Below are 20,818 nucleotides of genomic sequence, written 5' to 3'. Positions count from 1 at the left end.
CGCCACTGCACTCCAGCCTGGGTGACAGAGGGAGACTCCATCTCAAAAAAAAAAAAAAAAAAAATCACAGAGAAAGAACATTTTTATTTACTCAGCAAACATTGGCACTGCAAATACTATGTGGCAACCAGTGCTCTTACCACTTAAATATGAACTCATTTAATTTCATAACAGCATCATGAAGTGGGTACTATTATTATCCCCTTTCTACAAATGAAGAAACTAGCACAAAACATTAAGCAACTTCCCCAAAGACCACACAACAAATAGATGGCTCAGCCATTTGGCTGCAGTGTCACTGTTCTTCACCAGGCGTTATAAGGCAGAGAGTGCCAGGAGGGCTAGAATATTAATTATAACTCAAGTCTGGTGTGGTCTAAAATGTTCAAAGCAGATAAGAATCATTGGCTAGATCTACTGCATAGCATAGTAGCTATAGTTAATACTGCATTGTATACTTACAAATTTGCTAATATAGTAGCTCTTACATTGTGTTCTTATCATATCCCCCAAAACAATGAATAAATAAAGAAGGTGAGAGGAAACTTTTGGAGATGATGGATAGGTTTATGGCATAGACTTTGGTGATGGTTTCACAACTCACCAAGTTGTACATGCTAAATATGTACACCTTTAGTATGCCAATCATACCTGAATAAAGTGGTTTAAGAAAAAAAGAATCACTGCTAATACCAAGTGCTAACTATGTGCTGAAATTGTACTAAATATTTTACATGCATAGTCTCACGCATTCTTCTTAACACTTCTATTAGGCAGGTCATATTACCATCTGTTTCCCAGTTGAGGAAACTGTGGCTTAGGGAGGTTAAGTAATTTGCCCAAGTTCACAGAGCTGGGACTCACATGATTCCAAGTCTTTTCCTAACTATTAAGATATAGTGCTTCAAAATGCCTAAAAAGTAAGAGGAAATGCATGACAGTATCCAATCGTCACCTCTTCACAAACTGCTTATCTTTTCTAATCATGACATTTTATTTGATACAACCAAATTTGCTCCCTCAAATTGCTGTTTGTTTTCCCATTCTAGCAAAAATTAATTTTAAATATGTCTAGATTATCTCCCACCTCATCTAGCTGCCCAGCCTCACCTCCTTTATGGTATACAATATCATCGTATCCCTCCCTCATATCACCTTTAAATCTTTCACTCAAAACCTAACTCTCCCCAAAATCCCTTTCTTTTCCAAAACCAGGGATGGGGAGTTGTCAGAATAAAAACTGGAACCCTATTTCTCTTTTCCTTTTCTTGCCAAATTTTGGGGGCTGCTTTTTGTTCTTTATGCTGTGACTCCACTTCCTCCCCACTCACAAACACCTAATCCCCTATAGTCGGGCTTCCACAACACTCCTGAAACTCTGAGGTCATCAATGCCCTGCTCATGAAATCCAAAAGGCATTTCCTCAGTCGTCAATTTTTACTCTTCTGCAACATTTGTCACTGTTGATTAGCTTTATATTCCACTAAGTTATTTTTCCTTGGCTTCCAAGACATTACCAGGTTCTGCCCCGCCTGACCATTTTCCACCACTCCTTCCACCACTTTTGTAACCTCCTCCTCCTGTTGCTCCCTTACTGTGGGTCTCATCTCTGCCTGTGCCACACACACAGGGTCCCTCAAATATTTGTGGAATAAATGAACAAGCTCACATCCTTCTGGTCTTTCTCTCTTCACCAGATACTCCTCCAATATTATGGATTCAACTACCATCTCTATGCAGATGATTAACAAAAATGTGTATCCACAAAATCTACAGCTGTCCTTGGTTTCTCCTGCCCTGATCTCCAAGCCATACCTCAGATCCCCACCTCCAACTTCTACTGACCACTTCCTGTTGGCCTTTCCACCATCTTTTTAAACTGAACTTATCCAAAATCAATCTCATCAATCTTTTCTGTAGTCTCTCTTTCCCAGATTGGGAATTGTGGGGGGTTTTTTTGTTTGTTTTTTGTTTTTTTTGAGACGGAGTCTCGCTCTGTCACCCAGGCTGGAGTGCAGTGGCATGAACTCGGCTCACTGCAAGCTCTGCCTCCCGGGTTCATGCCATTCTCCTGCCTCAGCCTCCAGAGTAGCTGGGACTACAGGCACCCGCCAGCAGGCCTGGCTAACTTTTTTTGTATTTTTTAGTAGAGATGGGGTTTCACCATGTTAGCCAGGATGGTCTTGATCTCCTGAACTCATGATCTGCCTGCCTCAGCCTCCCAAAGTGCTGGGATTACAGGTGTGAGCCACCGCGCCCAGCGGGGAATTGTGTTTTTAAAAATCACCATTATTTCCCCTACAATCTAGGATCATAAACATTTCTTCTTGCTTTTGACCCCAAGAGGTTTGAGGTTGCAAGGCAGGTCTATAGAGGTTGGTCCATTTATTTGAATCCCTCTGCTCTGGGATTCAGGTGGGAGCCCCTGAGTGAACAGTGATGCCTCTTTGTGAAGCGAGTGACCCAAGACTTAGCCTCTGTCCAGACATGAATCACTGGACATGGTGTACTCTTGCATTTTCTCTTCCCACGTAATTCTTGAATAAACAACTTGTATTTTGATAATCCTCTAAATTCTATTTACAACCATAAGGCCTTCATGATAAGAACAAGATTCAGAGGGATTAAAAAAATACTACACAAAATCCCAGACAAGGCCTCCATTGCTTCTGAACACCCACCCTGACCCCTAGTAATTCTGAGTGTTCCCTATTCTATCTCCCTGGCCAAAAAGACACCACAAAAACAAAAGTCCCTAAAGGATTTCATTGGAGCTCCTATTTTGTTCTCTTAGTCCTGGAGTTCATCTTGCCTCACACATCATGAAGAATATGAATCCACAAAATGAAGGACACTGTGTCCTTATTTCTGCAGGGCAATTATTCTTTCCATCAATACCTCATTCTGCTGACTAAGTAGTTCACCTTCACTTTGTAACAAGCCCAGGCCACCGGACTTAACCACTTCTTCCCTAAAAGGGCCAGGTACCTCCCCCATATACCCACAGGTTTTTAAGCACCCCTAAAATAAGTTGTCTCATGATGTCTTCCCAGCCCTGATGTCTAATCAGCCCTTCTCTTTCCTGTGACTCTCCTACTCAGTTCAGGTTCTATTGCCCTAATTTTCAGACTTTTTCAAAGGCTTTGTCAGAGTCTCCCCACTGCCAGCCTCTACCTACTCCCAAACCATCCTGCACAAGATCATCAGATTAATACTTTGCTTTCTGGCTCCAAAACTCTAATGGCTTCTTATTATCTACAGCACAAGTTGAAAATACTCGCCTGAATATTTAGGACACTTCAGAAGATACCCCAGAAGACATTTCCTCTTCTCCATATAGATATGCTTCATTATACTCTCCCCAATTGCCTCACTCTCCCAAATCTCTTCTCTACCTGGTCTGCCTATTTTTTAAATGCTGAAAATAAGTTCTGGGCCCCCAACACCAATACCCCACTGTTTCTAACCTCCTGAAACATACAGAAGCAACAGTATCTTGGTACATAATCAGATACTGCCTTATATTATTAAGTTAATCAATATGAGACGATTATAAAGTAATGAAATTGAGTTCCACAAACCTCACTGTGAATCAATATCATTATTTTATACTACTAAACAGGAGTCAAAACTGGTGGCTTTGGGCAAGACCCAGCTTCAGACCGCTTTATGTGGGCCACAGAGCCTTTGGCTGGTTTAGATTTGAATTTGAAGATGAACACCTTGTGGGAGGGTGGGGTGTTACATGCTCCACTTCACTCCAGCTCCCATCACTCACCATTATTTCAAACTCAACTGCTTCTGACAGTCACAAATCCTGCCTGGTCCTAAAGACACCTGAGTTTGCAACACCTTTTGGGAATCACACTTGAAATATCTCATTTAACGTCTCATTGCCCCAGTAAGTCTGGAAACTTCAAGAGGGCACGGGTTGAATTTTACACCCCTTAGTGTGATCCCTCCCTACCCCACAGGGTCCTGCACAATACTGAACACATAGAAGGAGTTTAACAAATACAAGTTGAGTGGGTCCATGCGAGGCTATGGGATCAGTTTTGTTAACTGCAGGGCTGGGAGGAGACCCAGTGAACAAAGGACGTCATCCTATCCCTTAAGCAACAACAAATGAGCTTTCATAATGAAGAGTTCCCACCGTGAATGCAACACTTCCAGCAATAACACCTACTGCTACTGCCTACGGTCTGTTCCTGGAAGTCATCCCAATAAAACAAGTATGATGTTTATCTCAGTTCAAAATTCCAATTTCAGTGAGTGTCAGTTCCTGGAGAAAAAGGAACAGGAAAGTTTATTTGGGGGTGGTGGGGAGGAGGAGACTTCCTAAAAATGCTGTTTACAAACATAACATTCCAATGACAGGAAATAAGAGCAGAAAGCCTCTCTTGTTGGCCTAAACAAGAAGTGGTTAATTGTTCCAACTTCTGTCAAGAGACCTTAGTTGCTCTGTTATTCTGAAATGTTCTGAGTTCATGTTTTTCAAACCCTTTAAGTTGAATTATCTGTGATGCCTCAGGGCCAACCAGGTGGCAGCAAAGGGGTGACAGGAAGTGGTACAGAGAACCTGAGGTTTGGAAACAAGACAGAGCAGGGTTTGCAAATTGGCTCCGACACTTGCTTTTCTGAGCCTCAGTGTCCTTAGCAAGAAATAGGGGGAGCAATGGTTTCCTCAAAAGATTAAATGAGATGAGAATAAGAATAGCTAATGCTCACTGAGTGCTCATTTTGTGCCAGGCACTGATTTAATGTACTTTAAATGTATTATCTACCAACAATAACATTATTAGATAGATACTATTATTACCTCCGTATTATACGTAAGGACATTGAGACACAAAGAGGCTAAATTATCTGTCCAAGGCACTCAGCCTGTAAATGGCAGAACTAGGATTTAAATCCAGGCACTCAGAGGGGCGCAGTGGCTCATACCTGTAAGCCTAGCACTTTGGGAGGCCGAGGCGGCAGATCACTTGAGGCCAGGAGTTCAAGACCAGCCTGGTCAATACAGGGAGACTCCTTCTCTATTTTTTATATTAAAAAAAAAGAAAACAAAATACACATACACACACACACACACACACACACACACACACACACACACACGGTGGGGCATGGGGGGTGAGGTGGGGCAGTGCTAATGGATCACTCTAAAAGATGCAGAATCCCAAGGAAAAATTTCGGACTAGAAACTCCTCATTTTGTTGAAGAAGCTCCATCAACTCAGCCATCAAGAAAAGGACCCATCTGCACCAAGTAAAAGCTCCTGTCCTAGACATGACCCTGTTTTGACCAAATCCCCTATGTGAAATTAAGCATAGGTTCTTTCCTTTGATAAACAAAGTAACTTCATAACCATAATTTGGTGCCCCTACATTCAGTGTGGAGGATGGGGCTCCCAGGTCAAAGGAGCAAAGGGTTGGGGCTCTCATCACTGTTGGCAGGGTTCCCAGCACAAGGGAAGAGAGAAGAGGTCTCTCCAAGACCTGCAGGTCCCCTAAGTAGTGCTAGGAGGGGTCCCCTAACCAGAGAAAGACAGCAGTCCCATCCGGTGGTGCTAGTGGGTTCTCTGGTCACAGCATGGACTAGAGAGCCTATCCTGTTCCTCAGGCTGCCCTCCAGAGAGCCCAGCGGGCTCCTTTGATGGAACCAACTCAGGGGAGTACTGGCTATACTGAGAGTAGCCTTGGGTGCTAGGGCTGAACTCACACACATACCCATCAGTCTTCTCAAATTACACCTAAAACCAACCACCTCTTTTATGTCAAACATATCATTTGCACTCTCATTTTTTAAAAATCTCTTTTATAATTCATGGCCTACAGGCTTCAGCTAACTTTGGGTCAGTCAGGTGACCACAGAGAACTGGCCTCATGGTATAGCAGCTTTTGTTTGGAGGGCCTAGGTTCCACGAAGGAGATTTTCTTAGGAGCCTCTGCAAACCAAGACCCCATGAAACATGCCCATAAAATATGCTCCAGGCTTTGACAGATCTGCAACCATAAAAGTCAAAAAAGGAATTATAAACTGAAGCAAGACAGATGGGAATTCTTTTTATGATGTTTAATGACACAGATCTTCCCAAAGTAATCCAAACCCCAAAACATCACAAAATTATTCATACTATTATATACTCCAAAAGCAAAATACTTCAACTGCAATCCTTGCCTCAGCATGATTCCTCAAAATTGAGATAACTCCTTGAGAAACAAAAGTAAAAATAATAATAATTTAAGGAACAGAGTTAATAGATGCGAAAGTAGAGGGAAAAAAAGCATAATTTAGTGTGAAAACCAAAAATGACTTTAAATAAGAATGGGCATATAAGATCTTATTAAAGAGTTGTACTTAAACCATTTCAAAAAACACTGAATATTGAATGTCATGGTGTATATTTTAACAATAACTGAAATGGGATACCAATTCATTAGAGCTGCTTTCCTTTAGCTGCTTACGTAAGCAGCCCTCTCCTGAGACTTATAGTGTAACCTTAATGTAACACAATATTTTCTTATTTTTGATGACTACTTAGAGGTAACATCAAAACAATAAATTGACAACCATAGTTTCAGAGAGACTGAGAACATATTAGCATATGTAATTTAAGCTTGCTGTTGGCCTTGCCAAGGTGGAATGCTGGTTGTGATACAGGTTGAGTCTCCCTTATCTTCAATGCTTGGGACTGACCAGAAGTATTTTAAACTTGGGTTTTGGTTTTCATTTTTGTATTTTGGAATATTTACATAAACACAATGAAGTATCTTCAGGATAGGGGATAGGACCCAAGCCTAAACATGAAATTCATTTATATTTTATATACACTTTATACAGATAGCCTGAAGGTAATTTTATACATGATTTTAAATAATTTTGAGCATGAAACAAAGTTTCGAATGCATTTGACTGCACCCTGCCACATGCGGTCAGATGTGGAATTTTTCACTTATGGTGTTATATGGGTGCTCAAAAAGTTCTGGATTTTGGAGCATTTCAGATTTCAGATTTTTAGATTGGGAGGTTCAACTTGGATATACCTTTATTTGGCTGAAATTCTGAGAAGAGGATAAATGAATTTTGTTTTGTTGTTTTTGTTTTTGGAGTTCCTTTCCTGTTTTAATTTTTAATTTCATTTTCTTAATTTACCTAATGAACCAATCCCTATGATCACAGTGAGAAAAGAAAACTTGGCTTTCACTGAATCTTCTAAAAACTGAACAAGTTTTAGGGTAGTGTCTTACTCTATTCAGGCTGCTATAACAAAATGTCATAAACTAGGTAGCTTACAAACAACAGGAATTCATTTCTCACAGTTCTGGAAGCTGGGAAGTCCAAGATCAAAATGTTGGCAGATTCAGAATCTGGTAAGGGCCCTCTTCCTGGTTCAGAGACGGCGTCTTCTCACTGTCTCCTCACCAGTGGAAGGGGCAAACGAGCTCCCTTGAGCCTATTTATAGGGCACCAATCTCATTTATGAGGGGTCCACCCTCACAACCTCATCACCTCCCAAAATTCCCCATTTCCTTAGATGTTAGGATTTCAACATACAAATGTTGAGGGGACACAAATATTCACACTATAGTAGGACTGGTAGAGGAAAATGCTATGGTTACACTATGAAGGAGGGAAATAAGTTTCCATTTTCAGGCACCTCTTCTCTGGGTCTACATCAATGAAGACAAATGTGCCTCTAGTCTCCCTTTATCCCAGCCCCTTCCTATTCCTGCTCCCTTACACTGTGTAAGCATTTCATAAATGCACCTTCCTAACTAACTTTAAAACCTGGCATTGACAGTCCTATCTGTAGAACCTATTTACTTAATGTGTAGTTCTTTTGGAGAAATATTTGAGGAAGGTTTTGTTCCTCATCTAAATTTACAAAGAATTGCTGGAACAGAGTAGGAAACAGAAGGAGTAGTTTAAACTACACTCCAAAGGAGCTAGCCTCCTCTTACAAATTTATCACAGAAATTCAGCATTTAAAACAAGATCTGAATTATCCAGATGTAATGCTCTCTTTTCCAAGGTTTTTAGTGGACTTCATGTAAATCAAGCCTAACACTAAGAAATAAACAAACAACAACAAAAACAGATCTACCGAAAAGAGAAAGTCAGGTTGATAGTCTTTCCTGGAGGATTTATCAGGTTATTCCTATGAATAGCAACTTCCTCTAGCTTATATTTAATTAATTTGAGAGAGAGAGACAGAGAGGGGAAGCATTCAGAAGGAGGAAGAGAGAAAAAAAGTTTTCAAGAACACATTTACTGTCAAAAATGAAGAATACCTTAAAAGGCATCTTGACATTTTCATTAGAATTCTAAGTGCTTTCCAAATGGATAAGCACCTGCCACCCAACTACAGTGCTTTCTCTTTCATGTTCAAAACAAACATGCAAAAACACAAATTTTCCAGCTTGACAAGAAAATGTGAGCCCCCAAATAGCAAACACTTTAATCAACAACTCTTACCTGGGCACAAAAGACTGAGTACAGGGTTTGGTTTAAAGGGGATTAGACATCAGTGACTCAACACAGACAACAAAAAGTGTTCATTTCTTTAAGGATGCTTCAATTGTCTCAGTGAGTGAGCTCTTCATGATCTTCCTTAAGCTTTCATTAATTTCCCCTGCAAAATTTGAAATATCACATTCTACATGTGGTATTGAGAAAAAGGCAAACAATCGATACAAGTAAGGAGAAAAAGATAGTGTCATACTACCCCAATCTTGGCATGTAGCTATGCCTTGGGATCACTTAGTCTCTGAGCCTTTTCCCTGGATTCTCACAACAGAATAACCCAGTGAGCATCTGTGCGACCTTGGGCAATTTACTTGAGGTCTTTGTAAAATATCAGGATGATGACAGAGTATCTACCTCTTACTATTATTGTGAAGAGTTAGCACAGTCCTTGCTACATAGTAAATGTGCCAAAATAGGTGTTATTCAGTTGAGCTGTTAAACATGTTCCAATCAACTATATTCTACTGAACAAATTTCCTTCCTTCCTTCCCTTCCTTCCTTCCTTCCTCCCTCCCTCCCTTCCTTCCCTCTCTCGCTCCCTTCTTTCTTCCTTTCTTCCTTTCTTTCTTTTCTTTCCTTTCTTTTTGATGGAGTCTTGCTCCGTAATTTGGCATTGCACACTGGGGGCCGTGATGTCATGGCAATCATGCCTTCCAAGAGAACTAGGGATAATCTGAGGGGTTTCTTTATGGGAGGCTTTTTTTTTTTTGGTTTTTTGGATGTTTGTTTTTTGTGTGGTAAAATTCACCAATTTTAAATATACAAGGGATACTCTGTTTATACCAAAAGTACCAAGTCCCAAAAGATCCAGAAATAGATGTATTCCAACCCCTTCAACCCATTTCTTCCACCCATTCCCTCCCTCTACGTGGTCAGACAATTGGACTCATTGTTTTTGGCTCAAGAATCCCTGACCTTTTTGTGGTAAGAATCTACTTTTTCATCTCCCTGGGATCTCGAGATCGCTGGGGAGCCAGGACCTGGCAGTGAAACAGATACGGAGAAGGGGAGGGACAGGAATTGGTGTTGCCATTAGAAGAGAGTCCTCAAGAAAAGCCGGGACTGGGACATGCAGTGGGAGCCACTTGGTTGTCTGTGGAGGATGCCTCCTGCCTGGGGTCTGTCCTTCCAACCCACAGGAGTGGCTCTGGCTGTCCTGTTCTAGCTATTTGATCTTGCCTGTTTGGATCTTTCCTGGACTCACTGAGATGGATGCTCAGCATCTTTCAAATAAATGCCCCGTTTGCTTAAGACTAGCCAGAGTCACTTGGGTTTTTCACAATCACTAAAGCTTCACTAAAATGACTCTCCAGGATCCCAGCCTCTCCAGGAATCCATTACTCAAGAAGTGGGGTCAGGGAGGATGGTATGGAGACTTCCAGAGAAGGTATTCTAAGCGTATGCCAAACCACTGGGTGGGAATTCCTATTATGTGGGAAACCTATTTTCCAAGAAAGAATTGACGTGTTTTTTTTTTTTTTCTTTTCTTACCTTCTCTCTATCCCCCCACATCAGTGTCCACATATCAGCTGGTTCAGGGCTTTATGTAACTTGATATTACGCATGTTGAAATTCAATGTAATTTGGCATTTGATAATCATGTGGGCTATGTTCTGTATAACCACCTAAATAATTGCCTAGACGGCAATTATTTTGGTAACCAGAGAGTAAATGGCCCAGAATCCGTCCTTTAATCTAGCAAGCAGAACGTCCTAAGGTAGAAGCCTGTAGAATGGGCAATTACTCAGCTGTCCTGCACATTCCTCTGTGCTAAAGGTGGGGAGCCCTGGCCATTCCTAGGGCAACTTGTTCTGTAAAGCATGCATGACCCTCAAACCAGACTTTCAGGAGCCTGACTATAGTGAAAACTTAGCAGGTCATCCCACTTTCCTTTATTGTTTAGAAAGACGCATAATTATTCTGATCCTGCTGACATGAGGACTATACAGTACAAAGCTATAGGATCCTAGTGGGAGCCTTCCGAAGGCAATGCCCATGAACTCTGCTTGGGTTCCAAAGGGCCCTCTTTCACACATCTGCTCTTTCTCCCCATGGATTTCCATGTATGATTACACTCTAGCTTTGAAAATGCAATCGAATGTAGTGGTTAAGAGAATAAAGCTCCACCATTCACTAGTCATGTCACCTTGAGCAAGGGACCTAACCTATGCCTCAGTTTTCCTATCTGTAAGATGGAACTAATGATAGTACCTATCTCATTGGGTTGTCCTGAGAATTAGATATGAATTTGTTTAATACATGTGAAGTATGTGTACTAGTCTCAGCACTCAGGCCGCATGTCATAAGGAAGAGCGATTATTATTCTGGGCTTGAATGAAAAAGAAAAGAATATATGAGAAACGATGATGTCCCACAATATGGCTAACTACTTGCCACAGATCTGAACTCTAGAGTTGCCTTGTTACATGCATTCATAATAAATGCATATTCAACATGCATTTATAAAAACTCTTTACTGCAACCGGGCGCAGTGGCTTATGCCTGTAATCCCAGTACTTTGGGAGGCCGAGGCAGGCAGATCACGAGGTCAGGAGTTTGAGACCAGCCTGACCAACATGGTGAAACCCCGTCTCTACTAAAAATACAAAAATTAGCTGGGTGTGGTTGTGTGCACCTGAAATCCCAGCTACTCAGGAGGCTGAGGCAGGAGAATCGCTTGAACCTGGGTGGTGGAGGTTGCAGTGAACCAAGATTGTGCCATTGCACTCTAGCCTGGGCGACCGAGCTCCATGTCAAAACAAAAACCCTCTTTATTGAGCAGCAACCATTGTGGAGGGTCAGGTGATACAGGGACAGCAGCAGGGTGGAGGTGGGTAGGCAGGTTCTTGTTCAGCGCACACACCTAGTACATGTGTTTGAAAAGTTAAATGTGATTCCATTGTATGGCACTAAATACTGGGTATAAAGCAGTGAGCAACAGAGACAGATTATCTGATCTCATAAGGTTTCATTCCAGTAGAAGAGACAGATTTTAAACAATCAGCCCAGATAAAAATATAATAAGAAATTGTGTCATAATTTATGAAGGAAAAATGCTGTGTACTAAAGGGTACACATCACAGAGAGAGGGAGTGTCATGTCATAGAAAATCATGAGCCTGGAAGGACAAATAGAAGTTATCCAGGCAGAGTCAGGAAGACATATTCCAGATGGAGAAAACAACATGTGCAGAGACCCCATGGCAGGAAAGAGCTCCGTGTTCAAGAAGCTGAAAGAAGGCCAGAAAGTCTATTAGATAGAGGGTGATGTTGCGGGCAGGGGAGATGATCACAAGAGGAGGCAAGAGAGCTGGAAAGCACGTGCATTGCCGTTATCATATAGAGCAAGGGAAGAACGCGGTTCTCGGGTCTCCTCCAAGTCTCCTGTCCTCCACACTTTCTAGTTACTTCATATTGATAGGAGGAAACTGAAATTCTTTTAGCAAACCAAGATAAGGAGAAGCACTTAAGCTGCTTACTCACACAAGACAGTACCTTAAATATATCTCTGTTCATGCAGTGGGTATTTCTTCAGAGGGTAGCTTGGGCTTTCAATGATATAATTTACTTCAGAGGTAGAATCTTCCTACAATAAAAACAAATCCAGCAATTATGTTACCCATAACATAATAGAGATGGATGATACACAGATGTGTAGTTTTGCATGTAGGAGGTCTGTGCATCCCATTTATGCCATTATATGGGGTTCACTATATATGTGTGTATATAGAATCTTTCTTTTTTTGTAGAGACGAGGTCTCATTATGTTGCCAGGCTGGTCTTGAACCTCCTGGCCTCAAGGGATTCTCTCTTCTCAGCCTCCCAAAATACTAGGATTATAGATTTGAGCCCCAAACTAGGACTTTGTTTACATTTTAAAGAGATTCCTTGCCTGAAAAGGTTGAGAATTAAAGCAAAGCCAATGACTTTGCAGAAAAGAAGTAAAGTAATTCACTACCCTCATGGTTAGGGCAAACAACATTTAGTTTTAAGTGTCATCCTGCAAATCTAGCATATGCCAGTATTTAATAAGTCAAGATGACTAATTCAACTACATGGCATCATTAAATTCAGCCACTGGGGGCACTGTTGTCCTATATTTGAATTCTTTTGAGCTGGTGAACGGCCACTTAGCTGTGTGTCTGAAGCAGTGACAAAGTACTGGGAATACCTACCAATGGATCAGAAGCACTCCCCATACCCCTGTAAAAGTCATACAGCCAAAACCACCTTATTAAATTTTAGGACGACTTTCTTCCATGTTGTGGCCTTACATAGCTCACGCACACAACTGTATTCTTCCCTGGATTGGGATTCATGTGTGCAAGGGAAAGGAATGCTCTGTGGGCCAGTTAGCCTGTCTTCTCTCAGTCCTTTGAAAGGACCTCTGCTTGATGAGTGCTGTGCACCAAATTAGCTGCTACTCCTCCGTTGGATCCAAGCCCCACTGTCTCACCCTCAGGAAGCCAGCCCTGACTCCCAGCCATGTCAAATACACGCTACCATTCACTCTCAGGACAACAGGTAATCTCCTTGGTAAGCCTCACAATTTTCCACTTATTTCTGTGGTTATTTGATTAATGTCTGTCTCCCCGACTAGACTATAGGTCCCTGTTCGCATATTATTTAGTGAGCAAAGATCTAGTTTTATAAGAAAGTCTAACCTTGTTTTGGTGCTGCTGTGCTCTGTGGGATGTCAGAAGACTGCATACCCTCTCATGGATATTCTTCCATGTGGACTGAGAACCAGGATGGAACCTGCTCAACAGATGGAACAGGGTGGAATATTAGCAGCTACTAAAAAGGACACTTAAAGCACATGACAGTATGGATTGACATTTAAAACTTAATTATAATAAAAAACAGCAGCATGCAAAATGGTAAACATAGTGTGATTTCAACGTCTTTCTTAAACCTACCCATAGGAAAAGCACTGGGGAATAAAAACTGCTCAGATGTTAAGAACTTTTTGTGTTTCTATGTGTGGCTATGAGTGATTCTTTTCTTCTTTGTACTTTCCTGTGTTTTTCAGATATTTCTCTCATGAACAAACCCTACTTTTACATTTAAAATTTTAATCTAAAAATTTTTAATATAAAATTTAAATCCAAAAAATTTTAATATAAAATTTAATCCCAGTAGTTGTTGTTTTAGGGAGAGATTATCATCCAGGCTAACGTACAATTGCATGATCATAGCTCACTGCAACCTTGAACTCTTGGACTCAAGCAATCCTCCAACTTCAGCCTCCCAGGTAGAGAGGACCAACTAGGTACATGTTGCCATGCCTGGCTATTTTTTTTTTCTTTAAGAGATAGGGTCTTGCTACCCAGGCTGGTTTCGAACTCCTGGGTTCAAGGGATCCTCCCACCTCAATCTCCCAAATAGCTGGGACTACAGGTATGCATCACCATGTGGAGCTAACTTTTAAATATTTTGTAGAGACAGGGTCTCCCTATGCTGTCCAGGCTGGTCTCAAACTCCTGTACTCCAGTGATCCTCCTGCCTCAGCCTCCCAAAGTGCTGGGATTACAGGTGTGAGCCATTACACCCAGCCTCCAATCCTGGTTGTTTCCTACCACCAGGACTTTATCTTATATCTCATTTACTTTAGGCCACCCAGACTCCAAACTGAACCATAGGTTTGACAGTCTCTTTCAGTTCCCCAAACATAGAGCATTTTCTACCTTCCATAGGCATTTGGCAATACTGTTCCCTCTTCTACCTCTCAACCCCAGGGGCTCACTACTCTTATTAACTCCTACCCACCCTTCAGAGTTCAGTTCAATTGTTGAGTTCTCAGCAAAGTCCTTTCTGAGCCCTCTCCTGTAGAGGAGGTCAGCTGCTCTGTTATACACACTTGCAGTTTCATTTATCTATACCTCATTAATACCATTTGCACCACTGGACATTTTGTCATTATTTGGTTAATGGCGGTCTTTACTCCTACAGTGAAAGTGAGACTGAGACTCTTTTTTTAATAGCTCATCCCAGGGCAGAGTAGGAACTGAATAGCACAGTAAGTAGCTAATAAATATTTCTTGAGTGATTGAATTCATTCTCTCATTCATTCATTCATCCATCCATTAATATTCAGGAGGGGGATGGTTACCAAATCCTAAAGTCTGAAGTATAACTAAGCTGAAAGTGTACATAGCAATTTGATAATGAAAGGCACAGATACAGTTTTCTAAAAACACCCAAAGAATTATAGCCACTTGGGGCCAGGCGCAGTGGCTCACACCTATAATCCCAGCACTTTGGAAGGCTGAGGCGGACAGATCTCTTGAGGCCAACAGTTCCAGATCAGCCTGGCTAATATAGTGAAACCCCATCTCTACTAAAAATACAAAAAATTAGCCAGGTGTGGTGGTGGTACATCTGTAGTCCTAGATACCAGGAGGCTGAGGCATGAAAATTGCTTGAACCTGGGAGGTGGAGGTTGCAGTGAGCTGAGATGGGGCCACTGTACTCTAGCCTGGGCAACATAGTAAGACTCTATCTCAAAAAAAAAAAAAAAAAAGAAAGAAAGAAAAAAAATGATTCTCTTTAATTAATGTATGGTAAACAATGGAAATGACAGGAACATCTGGAAATCCAGTTGTTACTATGGCTACCATATGAACGACCGCCCTGTGCAGTTGCCCCTCTGCTTGGCTGGTTCCGGCCCACATCCAGGCCTCCATTCCAGCTCTCTTTGTGACAAGCATGTCCCACTGGTTTTTCCAGGGAGACAAGACCAACAGTATGAATGGATCTACACAAATCCATTGCCAACCCAAGAAAACAACTCATAGTAAATGGAAGCACCACCTAAAGCACTGCCCATGTTTAAGACTACAAACATTATTTCTATGCTTCTCTAATAACTTTTTTTTTTTTTGACCCAGAGTCTCATTCTGTCGCCCAGGCTGGAGTGCAGTGGCGCTACCTCCACTCACTGCAACCTCTGACTCCCATGTTCAAGCAATTCTCCTGCCTCAGCCTCCCAAGTAGCTGAGACTACAGGCATATGCCACCAAGCCCAGCGAATTTTTGTATTTTTTGTAGAGACAGGGTTTTGCCATGTTGGCCAGGCTGGTCTTGAATTCCTGACCTCAAGTGATCCACTCACCTCGCTTCCCAAAGTGCAGGGATTCCAGGTGTGAGCCACCACGCTTGGCCCTTCTCTAACAATGTTTAAGAGGAAGGAATAGAAATATGTTGAAGCTATAAATGAAGCTAGCATTTAAAAACAGCCACCAGCTAGATACTGTAAATTCTTTTTCACAGGTCTAGAGTAACCAGTACCAAAGCGACTCTTACATTTGTTACCATTATTGTTACATGCAATTTATTTTACATTTGAAGATCTTGGAGAATGATGAGTCAACAGATGGGAGCAGCACTGTGCCCTTACTACAGCCTTCTCCATGGGATCTACCTTCTCCTCGAGTAATGTGGAGAGAGAGGATGTGCTGAAGGGGCATGATGCTATTCAGATGGTGGATACAGGGAACAGGCTTGGCAGTGTTTCTTCCTCCTTTAGTACTCCCATTGTTCACTCTTATAAAGTGTTTTCTACCTTGTCCATTAAAACCTTGGGTTGACTCTGACTCCAAAATTTGTCTCCCAACTCATCCTTATGACCTTGATCCTTACTGACTTCAGTATTAAGTTAGCAGAAACACAACAGGTATTCTCATGCACCCTTGTGAACTGGACACAGAGAAAGAGTGGTCCTGATATTGCTGGTATGAAAAGAACACTGAGTGAGTGGAGACACAGTGCTGGCAACCCCCAGTGTCCCAGGAATCTGCCCTGGTGATCACTCTAAAGCCAACGGGCAATGTGTTCTGCAAGGAAATGAAGGGCACATCCCTCATTCAAAAGAACTGTTTTTAAAATATTATCTTCAGAGCCACTTCTCTAGTGTGAAGGTGACCAGCTGTCTTGGTTCACCTAGGACTCAGGGGTTTCCCAGGATGCAAACTTTTGGTACTAAAACCAGGACAGCCATGGGCAAACTGGATGGCCTTTCTGTGGCTGTGTTATTCTTTGTCGCTGATAATCATGGCCTTATTTACAAACTCATAGTCCAACTAGGTCCCAAGTTACCAGTTTAGAGAGACTTTGGGCACAAAGAATTTGCTGCCTCATCAGAGATGGCCAATAAAACTCTGGTCTGCAGCTAAGACTCATCTTTCTAAAGTCACCTGTGCCAACTCCTGTGACTAACGTCAAAGAGCTCCTCACTCCTTCCAAGGAAAGCCCAAACGCCTCAGGTCAGCCAGCAAAGGTCCCCCTCAAACCTTTGAGTCCTAGCATCGACTTTCTCCCAAACTCCTCTAACTGCTGGAAGCTGACAGTGCCCCTGCCTCCCACCTCCCATCACTCACCTCTATGAACCCCATCATAATCCAATCTTCTCCCCTCACGGCCACATGAAAGCATCACCTCCTCCATAAAACACTCCAGAAGTACCACCCTTCTTCTTTATACTCCAGTAACTTTTGTTCCACATTATTCACAAAGTGCTGCTTTGTAGAAAGCTCTTTGCATACTTCTTTTTTATTATTATTATTTTTTTATATCCTCTGCTAGGTTGCAAGTTTTCAGAGATCAGGAGAAATGTCTTAAATGTTAGTGTTCCCATTCCAGGCCTAGCAGATTGAGTATCAATCCCGCTTTCCCTCTTAACCACAGATTTCATGTGCTCCCCGCCCACATACTCAATTCCAATCCCAGTTGATTTTGACTCAGTAAACATGAGGCAATTCTTCTGTTGGCCGGAGTTGAGAATTGCTGGCCTGCTGCATAAAGACACTCAGGAAAGGCTGGCTGAATGAATGCATAAACCATCTAACACGTATTTAAAGAGAAAAGAGGCCTTCTCAGATCTCTCTCCTGATGGAATTGATTTCCTCCCACTCTGTCTCTCCCCTGCATTTGGGTTGTACTTCTGTTAGGTGCCTACCACAATCTATCTCATATTCAGTGACATGGGGGTATGTCTGCCTTCCTGTCTAGTATGTGAGCCAGTGGAAAGCAGAGACGTGTCATGATGGTGTCCATTGCCCACAGCAGTTGCCCAATAACAGCATGCTCAATACAGTCTCTCAGAAAAGCTTGCTGTACCGATTTTAAGGAGTTTGGGAGGTGTTATAGATACCAGGCACAGAGACAAAAACCATGGGTTTTCCCCAGTTCTGGCAGCTGAGAAGCACTTTGTGGCTGTATGCAGATGGATCTTTGATCATCACACCCATTTTAAAGATGAGGAAACTGAGGTTTAAAAGGTTGAAGCCAGGCACAGTGGCTCATGCCTGTACCCAGCACTTTGGGAGGCCAAGACAATTGCTTGAGCCCAAGAGTTTGAGAAGAGCCTGGGCAACACAGTGAGACCCCATCTCTACAAAAATAAAAATATGAAAATTAGCCGGGCATGTCGGTACGCACCTGTAGTCCCAGTTACTCAGGAGGCTGAGGCAGGAGGATTGCTTGGGTTGGGGAGGTCAAGGCTGCAGTAAGCTGTGATTGTGCCACTGCACTCCAGCCTGGGTGACAAAGCAAGACCCCATCTCAAAAAAATAAAAAATTAATTAATTTAAAAAAAATAGGTCGAGTAGCTGTGTGAAATCACCCAGCACTTAGAGACACATGAGCACTAGAGCCCATGTCTCCTGACCACTGCTAATTGAAAGTTCTTTCCACTCTTCATTTAAAATCAATCCTCTACAAGTCTTTAAATCCAGGATAACCTCCTGTGCTTTGCCAGTCTGCTGAATTCCAGGCTGGTGGCAAAAGCATAAGACAGGAGGGGAGAGAGGCCAGACACAGAGAGGTGTAAGTGTGTCTCTGACCACCTGTCTCTGTGTGCCAGAGCCAGTTTTTTGTTTGTTTTAAACGGAATTTCGCTCTTGTTACCCAGGCTGGAGTGCAATGGCACGATCTCAGCTCACCACAACCTCCACCTCCCGGGTTCAAGCAATTCTCCTGCCTCAGCCTCCCGAGTAGCTGGGATTACAGGCATGCGCCACCATGCCCGGGTAGTTTTATATTTTTACTAGAGACAGTGTTTCTCCATGTTGGTCAGGCTGGTCTTAAACTCCAGACCTCAGGTGATCCATCCACCTTGGCCTCCCAAAGTCCTGGGATTATAGGCATGAGCCACCACGCCCAGCCCAGAGCCAGTTTTTTAAAAATCTATGTTGTATTATTTTCTTCCAATAAAGTAACTAATCAAAAGCTCGCCATACATTAACGGATTTTATTAAAATATTTGATCTGGCTTCCTCAAATCCATGATTTAACATTTGAATATAGAGTTATTATGTCATTTCTGAAAAACACTAAGAAGGGATTGCCACTTTCTTAGTCTACCTCAGAGTTAATATAATTCCTGTAAAAATTTCAGGGCCACTGTGGTTCTGGGATATATTTACTCTGAGTCCCTTTGTAAGCAATTGTGTTATTTTGGTACGCAGAGTTTGCTTCTTATTCTCGTCACTAATAATGCAGAGAAAAGCAGATTGGCATACCCTTCATTCAGAACAACGATCTTATAAATATTATTTTCAGTGCCACTTCCCCGAAGTTAAAGTAACCAACTGTCCTGGTTTGCCTAAGACTCAAGGGTTTTCAGAATGCAGGACTTTCAGGTCTAAAATCAGGCAGACCCAAGCAAACCAGTGGTTACTTACCCTACTAGAGAGTGCTGTTTGGCAAATAAAGGTTTCTGCTCTTGCTCTCTGGCCTGCTCTCCAGACATATGCAAATGTATTTTCATTGTTTGTGAAAATAATGTAAACAAAGAAATCATGTCTAGAAAAAGAATATATGCCCATATGTTAACATTTGTCTTTGAGTGGTAGGACTATGGGTAACTTTTTTCCACTTTTTTTTCTGTAATTTTCAAACTTTCTGTGGTAAATATTTTTATACTAGTAAAATAAAAAGGTTTAGTTTTTAAATTTATGACAAATAAAAATGGGTAGATAAATAGTACCTATGTCAAAGTTAGTTGTCTATCCCATTTACAGCAAATATTCTGAGATATGCCTCTGACTTTTGGGTAGATTTTAAAAGAAATAATCATTTTTTCATATCAAGGTGTCACCAGCTGAATATTCCTAAGAAAGGAAGCTGGTGAAATGACCCAGCTTTACCCCTGCCAGGCCACAATGCACTCTTCAGGCAAACAGATGGGTGCTTGCCACTGACCTTTCTCTGAGAAGGGGCTGATCCAAGGGGCCAGGAGAGCTGGAATGCTGGTAGGTGGCAAATGAAGCTTTCCCGTGGAAATCAGCATCCCCTTGTTTACTGGATGAGGACTTTCCAAACTGACTTGAATCTAAATGTGATGATGAGTCACTCCTTAAAACAATCCGTTCATCTGGCTCTTTGATAACCTGAGTGACAATATGCATTATTTAGTTGTAATTTTGCTTCTGTTTGCTTAATTTAGAGCTGGGTGTGGGATTCGGGCAAGGAAGATAACTGGGGCTAAGATGACAGAATATTTGCCCCAGGGATCTCCTGCAAATAGAAGAGGATCTGGAGAAGAGAAGACTAGTGACAAAATGCTCAGGAGTTCAGACTGATAAAAATAACCAAAAGTCTGTATGTTTGGGATATATTAACAAACCAAAATAAACTCATGCTCTGAACTTTGATTTCTGAGGACTAGAGATTATTGGTCTGGGAAAAATATAACTTTAACACAATATTTAAGTGCTATGGCATAAGAAGCATAGTATATTCCATTTTCTTTGCATAAATCTATTCTCATGTTGTTACACAGAAGTTTGAGCCTTCACTTTGACAAACCAATCAAACTTCAAGAACAAGTGATTTACCACCTCTATGTACAAAATTATTTGATTAGAGAAAAAGCAATGAAAATCACTACCAATAAAGTAGGTATTGGGTCTACATACACCCTTCTTGGTGATTCATCCTACTTATATGAGGGGCGCAAACCAACTAACCCCTAAGCAAAGTATAACATGGAGTCTAGGCACATCTTCATACAAACACTAAACTACAGCAATTCCACCTAAGCAGACTAACTAGAAATATCCACCACTGATTGGAAAAAGCACAATAATTGACATAAGATATCTGGAAGTAAATCATTTTACAAATTCTACTTCTAAAATTACCTTTACGTTAGCTGCAAGGCTGTCAAGAGAAGAAGCTAGAAGAAAGAGGAACAGGCGTTTCAATGACTCATTATTACCATTTAGCCTTAAAACTGCCATTATATTTATTCTACAGCAGTACAAAAATTTTAGACAATGAATTAATTA

The 20,818-nt window shown here is 41.6% G+C and overlaps 1 protein-coding gene across 22 annotated transcripts in view; it reads right to left on the bottom strand.

Annotated features, from left to right (window-relative positions):
• SPATA6L (spermatogenesis associated 6 like) overlaps positions 1-20,818 on the bottom strand; it is a 157,493-nt gene that overhangs the window by 82,993 nt on the left and 53,682 nt on the right. For 8 of the 22 annotated variants that reach the window (XR_008504538.2, XR_008504539.2, XR_008504542.2 and 5 more), the window contains 5 exons: positions 20,672-20,706; positions 19,731-19,918; positions 13,193-13,286; positions 12,024-12,114; positions 8,479-8,635 (listed from right to left, as the gene is read on the bottom strand). Coding sequence is in view for 6 of the 22 variants with exons in the window: in XM_054500957.1 (XP_054356932.1) it covers positions 12,025-12,114; positions 13,193-13,286; positions 19,731-19,918; positions 20,672-20,706 (407 nt within the window). In the remaining 16 variants the exon portion in view is untranslated. Of the gene's footprint in view, positions 1-6,068; positions 7,457-8,435; positions 8,636-12,023; positions 12,115-13,192; positions 13,287-19,210; positions 19,332-19,730; positions 19,919-20,671; positions 20,707-20,818 lie in introns of those variants that run through there. The other 14 variants (XR_008504537.2, XR_008504541.2, XR_008504548.1 and 11 more) reach the window with 7 other exon arrangements.

Source organism: Pongo pygmaeus, chromosome 13 (genome assembly GCF_028885625.2).
Source record: "Pongo pygmaeus isolate AG05252 chromosome 13, NHGRI_mPonPyg2-v2.0_pri, whole genome shotgun sequence".
Lineage (NCBI taxonomy): Eukaryota > Metazoa > Chordata > Mammalia > Primates > Hominidae > Pongo > Pongo pygmaeus.
This window is presented reverse-complemented; position numbering and strand designations above follow the sequence as displayed.